The sequence below is a fragment of the Dermochelys coriacea genome, chromosome 7 (assembly GCF_009764565.3).
Source record: "Dermochelys coriacea isolate rDerCor1 chromosome 7, rDerCor1.pri.v4, whole genome shotgun sequence".
Taxonomy (NCBI): Eukaryota; Metazoa; Chordata; order Testudines; family Dermochelyidae; genus Dermochelys; species Dermochelys coriacea.
In genome coordinates this window covers 77,070,849-77,086,842 of record NC_050074.1, presented here as the reverse complement: position 1 = coordinate 77,086,842, position 15,994 = coordinate 77,070,849, and the positions used below count along the sequence as shown (strand labels likewise).

The window sequence follows — 15,994 nt, the reverse complement described above, 5'->3', positions numbered from 1 at the left end:
TACTCTTCTCCCTTTTTCTATTGTAAAAGGGGATGGGGCTTATGTGGCTTTTTGTGAAAAAAATAAGAGAAAGTCAGATTTAACTTTTAGGCATTAGTCTTAAGAATGTTACTTTTGTTTCTAAAAAGTTAACACTTCTTCTCATTTAATACAAAATAACTAACTTTTTTTAAAGTGGGGAAAAAAAGCAGGAGAAAGTGTTTCCACTACCATCACCACTTTTTCTCACTTTTTTACATACACACATTCTTCCCCCCTCCACACTTCCTCTCCCCTATGTTTTTCATAGGGGGGAATGAAACAGAGAGAGAGATTTTTTCCGTCAAAATGTAGCAAAGTTGAAATGCAAAATTTTGAAATTTTCATTAAAAAATTCAGACGAAAAAACTAAATCTTTTTTTGGAAAATTTTCATGCAAGATTAACTCCCAAAACTGCCAACTTAGTTTTGAGAGTGTCAGCATCAAGATGGTGCTCTCTCTACTGGCTAAAAGTTTTGTTTGTTTGGGAAAATATCAAAATCAGCCACAAGCATCTAATATTCTCATCTTTCTGCATTTAGAGGTACCCACTGTAAGGTTTGTTAAGCCATTGTCTTAATTCTGTTTTTCACCTCTCAAATTCTTCCATTTACCCCATTTTCTTGGTCTACAATTTCTTCTAGTGTTAAAATAACTCCTGTACAGTTGATGAAAGGATGAAATGTCACTTAAGAATTAGTGTTTATGAATGGGCAGATGAACTTTGTAGCTGGAGTGAAATAATTTACATAGTAGACGACTTTAAATTCTTAGCAAGTGTCAGTGGATTTTAAATTTCCCATATTTCAAAAAGTAATGCAGTGTATAGAGATAAGTTTAATTTATTCAGAAAAAATATAATTATTTCAAACAGCTCTTTAGGGAAGGAAGATACATTGCTACAGGACATAATTAACATTTATAATTCAACATAATTTCAGTTTTTATTCTTGATTATACTTCCGTGTTGATTCTTTTAGTAACTTGTCTTGTTGTTCTTTCAAGCCTCATACACTTATTTGTCGTCTCCTTCTTTTATGTTTGTATACAGCCCGTCCTAAGTCACAGATTAATTGAAACTCTTAGAGCCTGATTCACTAATACTTTACTTGTAACTCTGTTACACTCAGTTTGAGTAGACTGGATTCCACATAACACCTTACACATTACCTCCGATTTTGAGTTTTATTATTTTTGATATGAATGTTATCAGTTTCCTTTTTGTTCTGGTAGTCTTTGAATATCTTTTGAGTGTCATTATTATTTGTTTACAGGATGGTTTCACACCTTTGGCAGTAGCCTTGCAACAAGGTCATGACCAGGTGGTTTCACTGTTGCTTGAAAATGATACAAAGGGAAAAGTCCGTCTTCCTGCTCTCCACATTGCTGCCCGCAAGGATGACACAAAGGCTGCTGCTCTGTTGCTGCAGAATGACCATAATGCAGATGTGGAGTCAAAGGTTAGTTGTAAAAAAAAATAGGCTGAGACATGCCCAAAGCTATGTACTAACTACATGGATTATAGCAGGCGAAGAGGTCCTTTAAGAAAGTGTTTGCTTCAAGGAATTACATTTGTGCCCCCTCTCTTTCACATGATAAGTAATACAGTTTCATTTGTATTTTTTCTCCTCTGTTTAAAATCAGGGTTACTATCATGAGTAGAGAGTATGTAAACAGAAAAACAAACAAACAAGGAAAATACTATTCAAATGATTGGTTGTTTTTGAAATGATGGCTAGTATAAGTAGAGTGCAGTAGAGAATGTAATTTAATAAAATAGTCATATGATTAAAATTTTGTGTAATCCTATTACTCTAAAACCTCTTATAGAAGTGTAATAATTAACATTTAAAATAGATGATCACTCAGTTTTCATCCGGTCTAGCTTCCTTCTGTGCCGATTGTGCTTTCACCATAGCTTCCCTGCCAGACAGCTATCATGAAGCTTTTTGCATCCATGTCACCAGTGGTCTACTAACCATTCATTTTTTCCCCTCTTTGCTTCCCAATGTGTTAACCTAGATGCTGGTGAATAGAACAACGGAGGTATATATAAATATATATATGCATCATCACTCTTCCATAACTTAGTGCTGCTGCATCATTTCTTTCTCCTCTGCTCTGCATTGCCTTTTATATGATAGATACCTGCTTTAGACTAAACAAAGTAGCATGTGCTAGAGAAGATTGTAGTTTAGTTATCAGGGCTTTCTGCAGCTAAAACTAGGGTTGTAAAAGTAAGAGTAAGTATTCTTTAGAACTAATTACGATAATAAGAGTCATATTGCATAAAGTGAAGGTTTCTGAAGGTCTAATACTGTAGATGTTTATCATCTGTGAGAAGAGCTGCAGACAACCCTGTGCATCCAGGACTGATTCTTTAGGCTTCTGCATGACACTTACCCTTGATGGTGTCAGCAAATTAAATGATCTTAGAGTGGTACTAAATCTGCAAAACTCTCAAAGTGAGGCAGTGACAGCTAGCATGGCTAAAAGGCTTGCTAACAATTTAGAAATGCATCTAGTTCCCATAAGGTTTCATACTTTTGGGGGACTGATTGAATTGCTGCATGTTTTAGCATTTTTTTAAAAGGAAGTAAAATTACATAAATATGTAAAAAAAAAAAGTTGCTTAAGTGATGTTATCGGCTAGGCATTTTCTAATTAGGCTGACAACTTGTGGTGTCTTAACATAACACAGTGTGATTGCCCACAGTAGGAGAGTGATCTTTATAGTACTAACCGTTGGGAAAAAAAAGCCACATTAATAATTTAAAATGGTCTTTGATGTTGCTTTAATTAGCAGTTTCTTTGAATTCATAAAATCTAGTTAGCAAGTGTCATGAAGTGATTTGCTTCTGAACTTCTGCAAAGAATCACTAAGAAAAATGTTACTTGCAAGGCTAAAATAATACAGATAACAAGTAGATATTTGTGGTTAGAAATTAATTTCTCCTCTTAAAAGAAGGATAATTTTTTAAATTCAAATGTCTTCTGATGTTTATCTAGAATAACTAAAAGTCTTACCCTAGTCCTGTTCTTGTAGAATAATTTTGTAATTTTTTCCCCTCTTTTGCTTAGTAATATGATTTCCTGTAACCTGTCAGTGAGTGAATACTAGAACAGAACGGAATATTAACTTGCATATTCTGCTTGCTAGTTTTTGTTAGTGCTGTCAGACAAATATTGCAGGAACAAGAAGACATTAAAAATATTAATTAAATTTCTTTTTTTCCCCCAGAGTGGTTTTACTCCACTCCACATAGCGGCTCACTATGGAAATATTAATGTTGCTACATTGCTATTAAATCGGAGTGCTGCTGTGGACTTCACTGCAAGGGTAAGAGTAAAATCTCACAGCTATGTTCAATTTGTATAAGAAACTTTTTGAAACATTCCCATTCAGAGATAGGAACTCATGCATTATTCTTACCATGGCTGTAGACTCTCTAGATCAACTGTTGTGATATAATTGTAAGTCTCAGTATTGGTGCAGGAAAGATAGGAAGTATGGCAAGAAACCACCCTGGCTTAACCAAAAGATCTTCAATGATCTGAAACTCAAAAAAGAGTTATACAAAAAGTGGAAACTAGGTCAAAGTATGACCTATAAATAAACAACATAGGGATACAGGGACAAAATTAGAAAGACCAAGGCACAAACAAGATAAAACTAGCTAAGGACATCAAGGCTAACAAGAAAACATTTTATAAATATATTAGAAGCAAGAGGAAGACCAAGCTTAGTGTATGCCCATTACTCAATGAAGAAGGAAAGACAGTAACAGAAAACGCAGCAATGGCCAAAGTGTTAAATGCCGTTTTTGTTTCCATTTTCACCAAAAAAGCAGTGATTGGATAACTAGCATAATGAACATCAATGTAAATGGGATAGCAATCTAAGGCTAAAGCAGTGAAAGAACAAGTTAAGAATTACTTAGACAAGTTAGATGTCTTGAAGTCAGCAGGGCCTGACTTAAGAAACTGACTGAAGATATGTCTGAGCCATTAGTGATTATCTTGAGAATTTGGGGAGGATGGGAGGGATCCTAGAGGACTGGGAAAGGGCAAATATATAGTACCTATCTCTAAAAAGGGGAATGACGACCACCCAGGGAATCAGGCCAGTCAGCTTAACTTCGGTATGCAGTAAGATAATGGAGCAAATAATCAAACAATCGGTTTGTAAGCATGTAGAAGATAATAAGGTGACAAATCATGTCAAACCAGCCTATTTTCCTTTGACAGGGTAACAAGCCTTGTGGATGGGGAGAATTAGTCAATGTGATAAAGCTCGACTTTAGTAAGGCTTTTGTTCTGTCTCACATGACCTTGTCATAATCAAACTAGGGAAATATGCTTACATGAACCTACTATAAGGTGGATGCACAACTGGTTCGAAAACCATACTCTGAGTAATTATCAATGGTTCACAGTCAAGTTGGAAGGGCATATTGAGTGGGATCCCCCAGGGACCTCTCCTGAATCCAGTACTATTCAATATCTCCATAAATTATTTGGCTAATGGTGTAGGAAGTAAACTTTTAAAGTGTGAGGATGATACCAACCTGGGAGGGGTTGCAAGTGCTTGGGAGGACTGGATTAAAATTCAAAATGTTCTTGACAAAATGGAGAAATGGTATGAATTAAATAGGATGAAATCTAATCAGGACAAATGCAAAGTACTACACTTAGGAATTGTTCAAATACAAAACGGGAAATGACTGCCTAAGAAGGAGTACTGTAGAAAGGATCTGGGGGTTACTGTAGATCACAAACTAAATATGAGTCAACAGTGTAATTCTATTACAAAAAAAGCAAACCTCATTCTAGGATGTATTAGCAGGAGTGTTGTATGCAAGACACAAGAAGTAATTCTTCCACTCTACTCAGCACTGATAAAATCTCAACTGGAGTACTGCATCCAGTTCTGGTGGCATTAGGCTGCCCCTATTGAAAATGGCTGCCATCTCCAGTTGTTTCTAATGAACTTGAAATCAGGGTACCCTTAGTGAATATGACCGTTGCATCTTCACTTTGTGTGAGAGAGATCCAGCCAGCACACAATAAAGGACCTGGAAATCTGGAGGGGTAGGAAATAAGACTAGATGTTTGGGAAATGTAAAGAAAGCTAGGAAGGAGTCTTGTGGCAAGAGAAACTCTAGACACAGAGGAATATGAGAGAGATTGGCTCAGAGAAATGTAGATGGGTCAAGAAAATGTAGCAAGGAAGGGAGGGAGAATACGGGGCAATAGAATGTGAATTTCAGGTAGGGACACAGAAGGATGTGTGTGGGAAGGGAATGAGACTGCAGGGACAGGATAATATAGAGGATAAGAAGGGAGAATGCAATAGGCTGGAGACTTATGGGTAAGGGACAAAAAATGTGGAGGAAGCAGGAAACTGGGAGAATGATAGAGGGTGGGGAGGCATGGGCAGGAGACTTTAAAAAAAATTTTTTTTTTTACTTTAGTCTTCTGTCATTTACATCAGGATGATTTACTCTTTACAACCAAAAATCGGTATTACCACTTGGAATGTGTGCACCATGGGACACAGAACACTAGATAAAAAGTGTAATATTGTTCTGAGTAGAAATTTCCTTTTAGTTTGATAGGCTGTAAATCTAAAACACATCAATTACCATATTATTAAGTAACACAGATTTTTAGACAAAAGATTTATAATAAATAATATAAACCAATGAAAAATAAAATAATTGTGTTTATTTAAAAATAGTTATTTTCTGGCCTAAAGGACTTAACAGCAAGTCAAAAACTGAACACTTTCAGATTCTTGGCTTGTACCTCCCTATGTTGCTTGCACCTCCCTATGTTGCTTGTACATATCTCCCATCATTATCATTAGAATATTGATGGGGAGGGTGACAAGACATGAATGGAGGATTTGAATAGAGTATATACTTTCTAATTACAATTTGAGACATCCTTTCATCCATAAGCTATCAGTAGGTATTGAGGTGAAAAGGGTTCACTCAGGTTCTGTTGTTGGCTACAGTGTGTTCGCTGAAATATTGTTCAACATTTTACTACATAATTTAAGTTCCAAAAGCTGAATGACACTATCTTAGGGCCTGATCCAATGCCTCTTGAAATCAATGGATAGACTCCCAAGGGCTACTGAGTCAAGCTCATAGTACAATATTAAAGGTGAAAGGTCAACTCTAACACAGGTCATGAATGAACTCAGTAGTCTCTGGCACAACCTAATGACTGTTTTCCACATCACTAGAACATTCCATCATTAACTGTAATTTACAATGTCGGCTTAGGAGAGGCCCAAGGTTGGAAAACAGGATGCCAAGTATAACGGCTAAGATTAAGATGTGTTTGCAAAGGTTTCTTGGAAGCCTGCAAGCTGCTAACCATGTTATCCATGGCTTTCGCTAGTAATATTGGTTTCGCTGGTAATATTTTCATGACCACTAAATTTACTAACATTAACTGCAGTATTAGGAAATGTAAAGCTGTCATGAAGCTCAGTCTCAAATATTTGACAAGTGTTAATTAAAGGGGCAAGGGAAGGAGGGGCCTGAGGTCAACCCTGTCCCACTTCAGAAACTAAGGGAGGGATTAGTGTTACTAACCAGTCTCATACAAGGCCTAATATATTAAAATATCATAGATCTTATGCCTCCACAACTCAGTTTTGGATTAAGGACACTGATCAAGGAGCAGATCAAAAGCAGTAAAAAAAAAACCCTCAGTCTTCTGAAGGTCCAAGTTCTCCCCCATCAGCTGTGGTCATGAGCAAAAAAGCACGCAGACTATTCAATTAACTGAAGAAGTGCTGACACAGGGTTGTCTGCCAGGAAAAACAGTGGGGCTGACGGGGTGACTCAGAGCCCTGAACTGCTTCTTGTGCTTATGAAGCTGGGCAGGAGATCAGCAGGACACATCTCTAATCACTTTTTTGTAGTTGGCTGTAAAAATCTAGAAAACTTGGCAGTGACAGAAGCAATCGTAGAGTAAATAACAGTGTAGAGTTGAGTTTGCTTTTTTGTACTTTTCATACTGTAGGTAGTGAACATGCTTTACAGAGAGATGAGGTAGGTACTGGTGCAACAGTAAATGTATAGATGAATGAAGCAACCGTTCTATGCAAAGAATTCTTTACAGACCTAAGCAGTAGGCAATAGTAGCCCTAGCTTGACACTCTGCCTACTCTGCTGCCAGACTTCAAGGGGTGGGAAAAGTGACCCTATACGCACTAGTTGCCCCACTGTTACCTGGGCTGTGGGCACCTCTTATTGTTATTTGTATTCAAATAGCGCCCATAACATTCTGGGTGCCACACATACAGGAATAAAAGACCCAATCTTGAATATCTTACAATCTAAGAAGACAAGCAACATACTGAGGGTGTGGAAGAGGGGTGCAATCAAAATACATGCAAGCTTTTTTATATATCATATAGAGATTTTCAAAGGCAGAAAGGGCAGTTAGACACCCAGTGAGAAGTGGGTGCCTAGATGCCCTTTGTACCTTTGAAAATTTGCCATTTTATATACTTCCTTTTGTTAAATACATACAATCCGTTATACTTGGCTGCCCTTCACCCTAACCATAATTAGTAGTGTCTTGTAGACATTACGGAAGCAGAGAGTTTTGAAGAGGTATTTGGAGGACAGAAGGGGGTGACCTTATGAATCACTTCTCAGAGGTCATTTATGGTCAGGGGGCAGTGTGACAGAAGGTGCAGAGACAGATGTGGGAGAAGTGGCTAAATGGGCAGTCAAGGGTAGCTAATATATTTTGTGGAAAGGAAGTGGGAAAAGACTGGACAAAGAAGGGTGAGAGAGAGCTATGAAGGGTCTGGAGGGTGAGGGCAAGAAGCTTGAATTTGATGTGGTATAAAAGGGAGTGGAGGTCTTTAGGAAGGAGGAGGACTCGGCTAGAATAATGCGCAAGAAAGAGGATTTTAGCAGTGGTGTTTTTAATTTTTAATGGGTTGAAGGGAGGCAACATGTGTGTTAGGGAGGCCAGAGAAGAGGAAGTTGCAGAAATGATGATGGGAGAAGACGAGGGTCTGACAAGAGTTTTTGCTGTGTGCATAGAAGGCTAACACCTCTGTGCCTATAGTAGTGTTGCTGTACTGTCAGTAGCAGTGTCCCTTGTGAAGCAAGGCAGCAGCTGCTCTCCTCACCCTTTGCCAGCCAACACCTTCCTGCTATTCAGCTATGCTTCCCATTTTTTTCTACATTTAAGAAGAATAGGCATAGATCCAGGGCCTCTTACAGTGTTATAAACCCTGCAGATCTGAGCACCTGTTGGCTCTGAGCAGGCACTTGAAACTGAGAACTGGATCTGAATCTGCTACAGTTCCAGACTCTTTAAATCTGATGGTTGATGAGGTGTGACTTTGGACCCTGAGCTCCAGCAACTCCCTCATATCTATGTGTTGCCTCAGTCCTGACTGGTACCTCAGAGAGATGGAATTCCATTGGCCACTCTGGGCCAGTGGGAGATTTTCTCCAGTACTTTCCAGTACAATCAGTCCCATATCTCATCTGATTCCTTCTGCCCCAGTTGCAGAGACTCAGATCTGAGGGTCTCCATAGATAGTCTCAATTTAAACTGAGATAGTATCAGAGGCTCATCTTGGAAGTTCTCAGATCCATACCAATCTGAGATGAGAAGGGCCCATTCTAGATCTTTTGACACCTCAGACACAAGCCACCTGGTTCACTCTTGTCTTCTTAAGTCTTCCTACAGAGAATTTCCTTCAGATAACATTGCCTACTAACATTAGGGCAGACCTTGAGACATCAGGCACCTCAGAAAGGCTTCTCCAGCCATCCACAATAAGTAAAACTTCACAGGTGTTGCAAGCAATAAGAGAGACCAGTGCTCTCAATTCTGGCTCCACCTGCAGCATCCAATAACAGGTAGCTGTTTTGCTTGAAAGTTGGAGAGCCCTGCACCATACTGGATATAGTATGGAAGGACTATTCCATTCAGTTCCGCTCCATGCCTCCTCCTTTTGCTCCTTTCCCATCCTTTTCAGGGAGAGCTGGGTTTTTATTCCCAGTGCTTCCTAGTCTTAAAGACACAAGGAGATTTCCATGCTATATTAGACTAAAGAAAGTGAATATTTACTCTTTGGGGCAGGGACTGTGCCTTTTATGTTTGTAGAGCACATAGCCTACCTAGATTAAAACTTTATATGGTGATACGGAGAGTCATTATCTGTCATGCCGCCATTGGAGACCTGTGTTAGTGGTGCTCCGCCTAAGAGATCAAGTAGTTCGTGTTTTCCTGGGTTTCCTGTCTCATCATGGCTTCCAGTCCATGCTCTTCTTTCCTGGATATAATCTGGCTACTGTTCAGGAGTCTGGGCCTCAGGTTCAACCAGGAAATGTCACCTTCAACCCGATGCAGAAGCTGACTTGATGAGAGTATTACTACTTGACCCTGCTGTAGCAATGGCTTTCATATACCAATAGAAAAGTTCCTAGCCCTTTAACAAAAAGAAAAGGAGTACTCGTGGCACCTTAGAAACTAAAAAATTTATTTGAGCATAAGCTTTCGTGAGCTACAGCTCACTTCCTCGGATTCATTTGAAGTGAACTGTAGCTCACGAAAGCTTATGCTCAAATAAATTTGTTAGTCTCTAAGGTGCCATGAGTACTCCTTTTCTTTTTGTGAATACAGACTAACACGGCTGCTACTCTGAACCCTTTAATAAGAGAGCTTTGCCCAATCTTTTCTGAGTTCCTGCATTCGTTATCTATGACTTCATCCGTCATCCTGAGAAAGAGGCCTTTGCAATCTTGTCCAATTTATAGGATATCGCTCAGGAGGAGACAGCCTGCTAGCATTGCTAGCTGTGCCTCAACAAATTCTATAAGTTTTCATCTCTTTGGCAATGTCCTTTGAGGATTTCCATTCTGCCAACCATGTCAATCCGTAGTGGTAACCTGAGTAAAACCTGAACTGAGGAAATGTTCTAGACAGTGTTGACTCTTGTAGCCTGTTGAAGATCAGGGAATCCATACTTCACTGGAAATTCAAGCCATACAGCAAATATTGAGAATTTTCCTTTCTTACATAAAAGGCTGAAGGCCTCAGAGCTTGTCAGGCTGAGAAGCCCCAAAATATTACTTAACTGCCAAAGAGAGGAGGGTGGCTTGTGCCCTTCATATATGTAGCCAAGCAGTGGTGGAAGAACAAAATATGGGACCCTGTGCAGGTTTTTTTTTTGTAGGCCCCTTCCTCAAATTTTAATGACTGTTTCACTTATTTATAACACCAAACCTGCCAATTCAACTGTTCAGTACTTGATAACAATTTTCAAAATGTGAATGTCTGTGAAACAGTATAGTGCAACATATAATACTGACTTTTTCTCCTCTTCTATTTGAATCACATTTTGCAAGACTTTCATTCTGTAAACTCATGAACTATCTGCTATAGGTTCATTTTTCTGGCCTGCTCCCAGGATCTCAGCCCTTGAGGGAGACCCCCTACCATCCCTTCCCAGGAATCCATGTCTCCCCTGCCCCACTCCTTACCCTAGCCCTCCCTGCTGACTCAAGGCTTCCTTGGAGGAAGGGATTTAGGGTTCTCCACTCTGTGCCCCACAGTCACTCCTCCTTCCCATCCCCTCCCTCTATGCTCCACATTCAGACCTGCTCTCCCTCCCTCCTGGGTACCCAGGAGGCAGTTGCCATCGCAGCCGGGAGTGGACAGGAGTACACAGACCACGTACTCTGCCTGAGTGGTGGTGGCACAGGCTCCCCCTCCTGCACTGCAGCTCCCTACCAGGCTGGACCAAAAGAACAGCCAAGCTTGCTCTTCCCCTGGCTCAAAGCTTCGTGGCGGTCCCTGTCCCCGAGAGGAGCTGCTGTGGGTTCCAGCAGGTGGAGTGGGGTTTGGATGCAACTGTGCCCTCAGCCGTGTGAGAAGTGAACATTTAGGCCTGATTTCTGTGGGTATAGTTCATCCACAGATCCCAGCTAGAACTTCCAGTGCTCCCTGGGCCCTCTAAGTTGCATGGGCCCCTGTACACCTGCCCCAGTGTAGCCATGACAAGTTAACTTTGGGACTGCTTCATAGTTCATCAGATCTTTCACTTTTTACCATTTGCTTGGTAGAGAGAAAGAACTATCTTTTAGATTACTTGAATTTCAGTCATCAGAGCAAATATCAGTGACACTTGAAAACTTTGTTGGTGAATGCAGTATTCCAGAAAGGGAGTATCTCAGATTCTCGATCTGTTTGCTTCCAGGATGATACCAGATGTCCTTTGTACAATTATTGAGTGGCAGGCTAGTGACAGACACGTTCATAATGGAGTGGAGTGATGTGTACCTTCTAACTGATTCCTCTGCTTCCTTAATTCACCAGAAAGGTGAAGCATGGATTCATAGATACAACATAGGCTCTCCGGTTTTGATATTCACATCTCTTAGTGCATCAGACCATCATTCTTCTTTCCATCATCTGTGGACTTTGTATGTCAGAAGCAGGGTCAGCTTTCATCCAGTCACGGAACCACCATTCCTAGCAGCCTGAATCTTAGCACTCTGGTAGGGACTTGAATACTTAGACAAACTGCAGCAAGCTCTTTCATAGGAGGGTGAGTGAAATACAGCTATGTATAGTCCATCCTCCATTCCCAGGCTTACATTAGTATAAAGTCATGTTGAGCCATCACCCTAAATTCTTCCCTGATGTACTCTCTGAAATAGTCTTGTCTTAATCAGTGTATCAGCCTCCCTGTCTCCTTCCTGAAACATTAGAGTTTAGAAGGGGAAGACAGGCTACATAAGCTGGATATAAATAGGGTGCACTGAGTGACAAGTCTCCAAGGTTGTTTGCAGCATTTCGGACACAAGTCCATGGGGGAGTCAGTCTCTGTTTAGGGATTGTGTAAATGGATTAAACTCTGTATTCAGTCCTGTTGTGGCCAAGAAGGTAAGCCTATCCTGTTAGGTTTATGATAGCTTTCCTTATGTGATTGAGGAATGAACATCTCTACCTCTGACTTCTATAAAGCTGCCTCATGGAACTCGAGTCACACCTTCACTCAACACTTTCAATTTAGGAGATAACTCTGATTCTTTTTTCAAGAGATCAGCCTTCATTTAACTAAGCAATCCTCAACCTTCCACTAGGGACTGTAATTGCTCAGAAGTGTCATGAGAATGGGAAATCTGCAGAGGCAATTCTTGCTGAAGAAAGAAAAGTTCTTCATTTGTATAGTGCACTTGCAGTTTCATACTGTTTCACTCTCTTTCTCTGCTGTTTCAGTCAGGACTCCAAATAGTGCAAACGATCTAAGGAAAACTGAGATCCCTTATATGATCTTATAATAAACATTCAGATTTTAGTGTTTTGAAGTGGGTTATATAGGCAACATGCAATACTGATAGCAATACTGCTGAGTAGCAGAATACCATTAACACATCATAAGGAACTGGCCGCAAATAAGTGTCAGCAGCATGATAAGAGAAGCTGTTGTTTTCCTTATTATTTGTTTTTTTGTCTTGTATAATTGTCCTTTGCAGTAGCATACTTCCTTTTTCTTCTATGATATTTTTATTTCATGCATCTTGAGACCGGAGAAAAAATTCTTAAATAGGGCAGGTATTACATAAAACTGAGAAAAAAGCTTAAGAATTCTGGGCTACTTTTGAGGCTTCCTGGGGAAGAGGAAAATGTATATCGTTTTCTCATTTCAAAAGAATCACAATCTATCTCACTGCAGTCTGTGCATGCATGTCAGGTTCCATGAAAAATGTAAGATTTAGTCTTCTGCAATGATGGTGGTACTGTGGCATCGCAAAATTCTAAACAAAGGAAGATTCCTGGGGGAGTGAATATTGAATTTTCATAGTGGACATTGTATAGTGTATATATGTAGCCATACAGTTGTATAGATAAATAAAATATTTCACTGGCAGAAAAAATATATTGTGCAATGTTATGGCTGAGAACTTAAATGCACAAAAACTAGAAATTTAGTAATACTTTCTCTTAGTTCTATAGCAAATTCCTGGCATGACAGTCTGGCAGTCATCAGCTATTCTTTCATGCATTCCTCCAATGTCAATATTAAACCCTTCTCAGATCCTGTTCTCAATCCGGAAGTAAGAGGAGGGTCTTATTACAATCCAAACTCATTCTAATATTTTGATAACAAATTGGATTTGGAAAAAAAATTAGGGCTGTCAAGCAATTAAAAAAATTAATCACGGTTAATCGCACTGTTAAACGATAATAGAATACCGTTTATTTAAATATTTTTGATGTTTTCCACATTTTCAAATATATTGTTTCTCTTTGAGTGATTGCTCATATCGATTCCAATTAGGTGTGCGCGTGCCGCATGCACGGCCATCGGAAAGTTTTTCCCCTAGCAGCATCCGTCAGGTCGGCTGTGGAGCCTCCTGGAGTCACACCTCCAAGGCGTTCAATATATGATCCTGCTGACCTGGCGCCGCCTCAGTTCCTTCTTACCGCCTATGACGGTCGTTGGAACTGTGGCATCTTGCTTAGCAAGTTCTCCATATTTCCCTAGCTTGATTCTCATAGTATTTGTTCTTGTTCTTTTTGTTTTTGGTGTGGTTAGTAGCAGTTGGGGGGGCCTCCCTCTGTCCCGACTGCTTTCCCTTGGGAGGGCTCTCATGCTCAATCCCCAGGATTCAAACCCTGCAAATCCTGCTTCAAGCCCATGCCAACAGGTGACGCCCACGACTCTTGTCTGAAGTGTCTGGGGGAGGCTTACCAAGCCGAAAAGTGCAGGATCTGCAAGGGGATCTGCAAAGGGGTTCGTCCTAGGACCAAGAAGGAGTGGGACTTTTGTCTTAAGCAACTCCTTAGGGAGGTGGCATTTAGACCCCAGGCTCCTTCGGCGCAGCAGGACCCAGCACCGAGTTTTTCGGTGCACAGTGCCTAGGCGACAGTGGTGGAAGTGGCCCTGCAGATGGACTCTGGCCAAGACCTGCGGCACCACTGCTCCCCAGTGCTAAAATCATCGGCTTCGGCCTGGCATCATCCCACTCCCCGGCACCGAAGTGGCACTGGAAGCAAGAGAAGAGTATCTCTGCTGCGCAGAGACCCACCCACCTGGAGCCGGCCAATGGGGCGTGTCCCAAAGAGGAGCACCCGGGCGCTAAGGTTCTGGATGCGGCACCGTCAACTTTGGCCCCACAAGGAGAGCCATCAAGTCCAGTGCCATTGGACTCCCCGATCCACAGCACTGTGGAAGTGCAGATGCCATCCACTCTGGGTACCTTTGTGACTGCGAGGGACCTCATCGCCATGACAGCACTGGGATCTCCTCCGCTCCATGCCAAGCCTCCAGTGCCTCAGCGTTGGCACCATCTCAAGGCAAGCCAGCATTGTTCCGATCATCTGCACCATCAGCACCTTTGGTCGAACCTCGGCACCGTTCAAGGTCCAAGCACCGCTCCCCATCACGGCACTGCTCCCCGTTGTGGCACCGGTCGAACTTGCGGCACCGCTACTGATTGTGTCATCACTCCCGGTCACGGCGCTGCTCCGTACAACGGTTGCCTTTGCAGAATAGGCCCCGAACTTGGTACCGGTCACAACATCGTTCACCATCTCGGCACAGCTCTAGGTCGCGGTACCGCTCTAGGTCCTGGCACTGCGGCATGTCGTGGCACAACTCCCCAGCTTCACAACGATGCTCTCCAGCTTCACGACGCTGTTCGCCAAAGCAGGTCCACACGGCACCATCCTGGCCCTCGCAATCCCAATCCCGTTCCTCAGGCTCGGAAATGGAGTCTCAGTATTCGGAGTGGGACTGAGGCCGTTCAGATTATGGACGCCCTGATGTGGGGGCAGGTTCGCAATATGGGTCTGCAGGCCGTGGAGGTGGTGGAATCGGAGGACCCAGTGGTAGACATTTTGGCCCCGGAAGGTCCATCAAGGGGGGCCCTGCCCCTCATCAAGACCATTCAGGCAAATGCCAAAACCATCTGGCAGACCCCTGTCTCCATTCCCCCTATGGCCAAAGGGGTCGAACTACTACTAGCAAGTACTTTGTGCCCTCAAAGGGCTACAACTAGCTCTTCACGTACCCACAACCCTGCTCACTAGTGGTTGCGGCCATGAATGAGAAAAAGAGCTAGGGATAGCAGGCCCCAGCGTCCAAGTCAAAAGAAGCCAAGCAGCTGGACTTGTTTGGCTGCAAGGTGTACTCCATGGGGGGGCTCCAGCTCAGGACTGCTAACCAACAGGCACTCCTGAGTCGTTATAACTTCAGCTCCTCGAACTCAATGCTCAAGTTCAAGGAGCTTGTGCCACCTGAGTCCAGAGAGGCGTTTGGGGCCCTTGTTGATGAGGGCAAGATGGTGGCATGGACTTCATTGCAGGTCTCACTGGACGCTGCAGACTCAGCAGCACGTACCTTGTCCTCGGGCATTGCCATGAGATGCACCTCATGGTTACAAGCCTTGGGCCTACCACTTGAGGTTCAGCAGATGCTGCAGGATCTGCCCTTTGATGGGGAGAGCTTGTTCACGGAACAGACTGACTCTCAGCTGCATAGCCTTAAGGACTCAAGGGCAACTATGAAGTCCCTGGGTATGCACACCCCAGCCACCCAGCAGAAGCACTTCAAGCCCCAGCAACCGCAATAACACTCCTACCCTTCTCGGCCAAGGCAGGTCTTCTACAGGCAGAGGGGATGGAATGAAAGAATGAAGCTTTCCAATCCCCCATCAGGATAAGGCTAGGGCCCAACCAAACCATCATCAGGCTCCAAACAGGCATTTTGAAGGGATGCCCGAGTACGGCGTTCCGGACTCAACCCTGGATCCTTCCCCGCCCTTTTTGAATCATTTATCCCACTTCCACCGTGTGTGGTCCCAAATAACCTCGGATCGCTGGGTCCTTCTCACAGTGGAAATGGGATACTCTCTCCAATTTTGTTCCTATCCACCCTCCCGCGCTCCTTCCCCGTCCCTCTTCAGGGACCCC

General features: G+C 42.3%; 1 protein-coding gene across 43 annotated transcripts in view; it reads left to right on the top strand.

The window, feature by feature from the left end:
* The window catches only part of ANK3 (ankyrin 3), a 540,818-nt gene that overhangs the window by 347,782 nt on the left and 177,042 nt on the right, over positions 1-15,994 (top strand). For 27 of the 43 annotated variants that reach the window (XM_043519061.1, XM_043519042.1, XM_043519041.1 and 24 more), the window contains 3 exons: positions 1,294-1,479; positions 2,042-2,065; positions 3,261-3,359. In XM_043519061.1, the coding sequence (XP_043374996.1) occupies positions 1,294-1,479; positions 2,042-2,065; positions 3,261-3,359 (309 nt within the window). The remainder of the gene's footprint in view (positions 1-1,293; positions 1,480-2,041; positions 2,066-3,260; positions 3,360-15,994) is intronic. The other 16 variants (XM_043519064.1, XM_043519067.1, XM_043519066.1 and 13 more) reach the window with 1 other exon arrangement.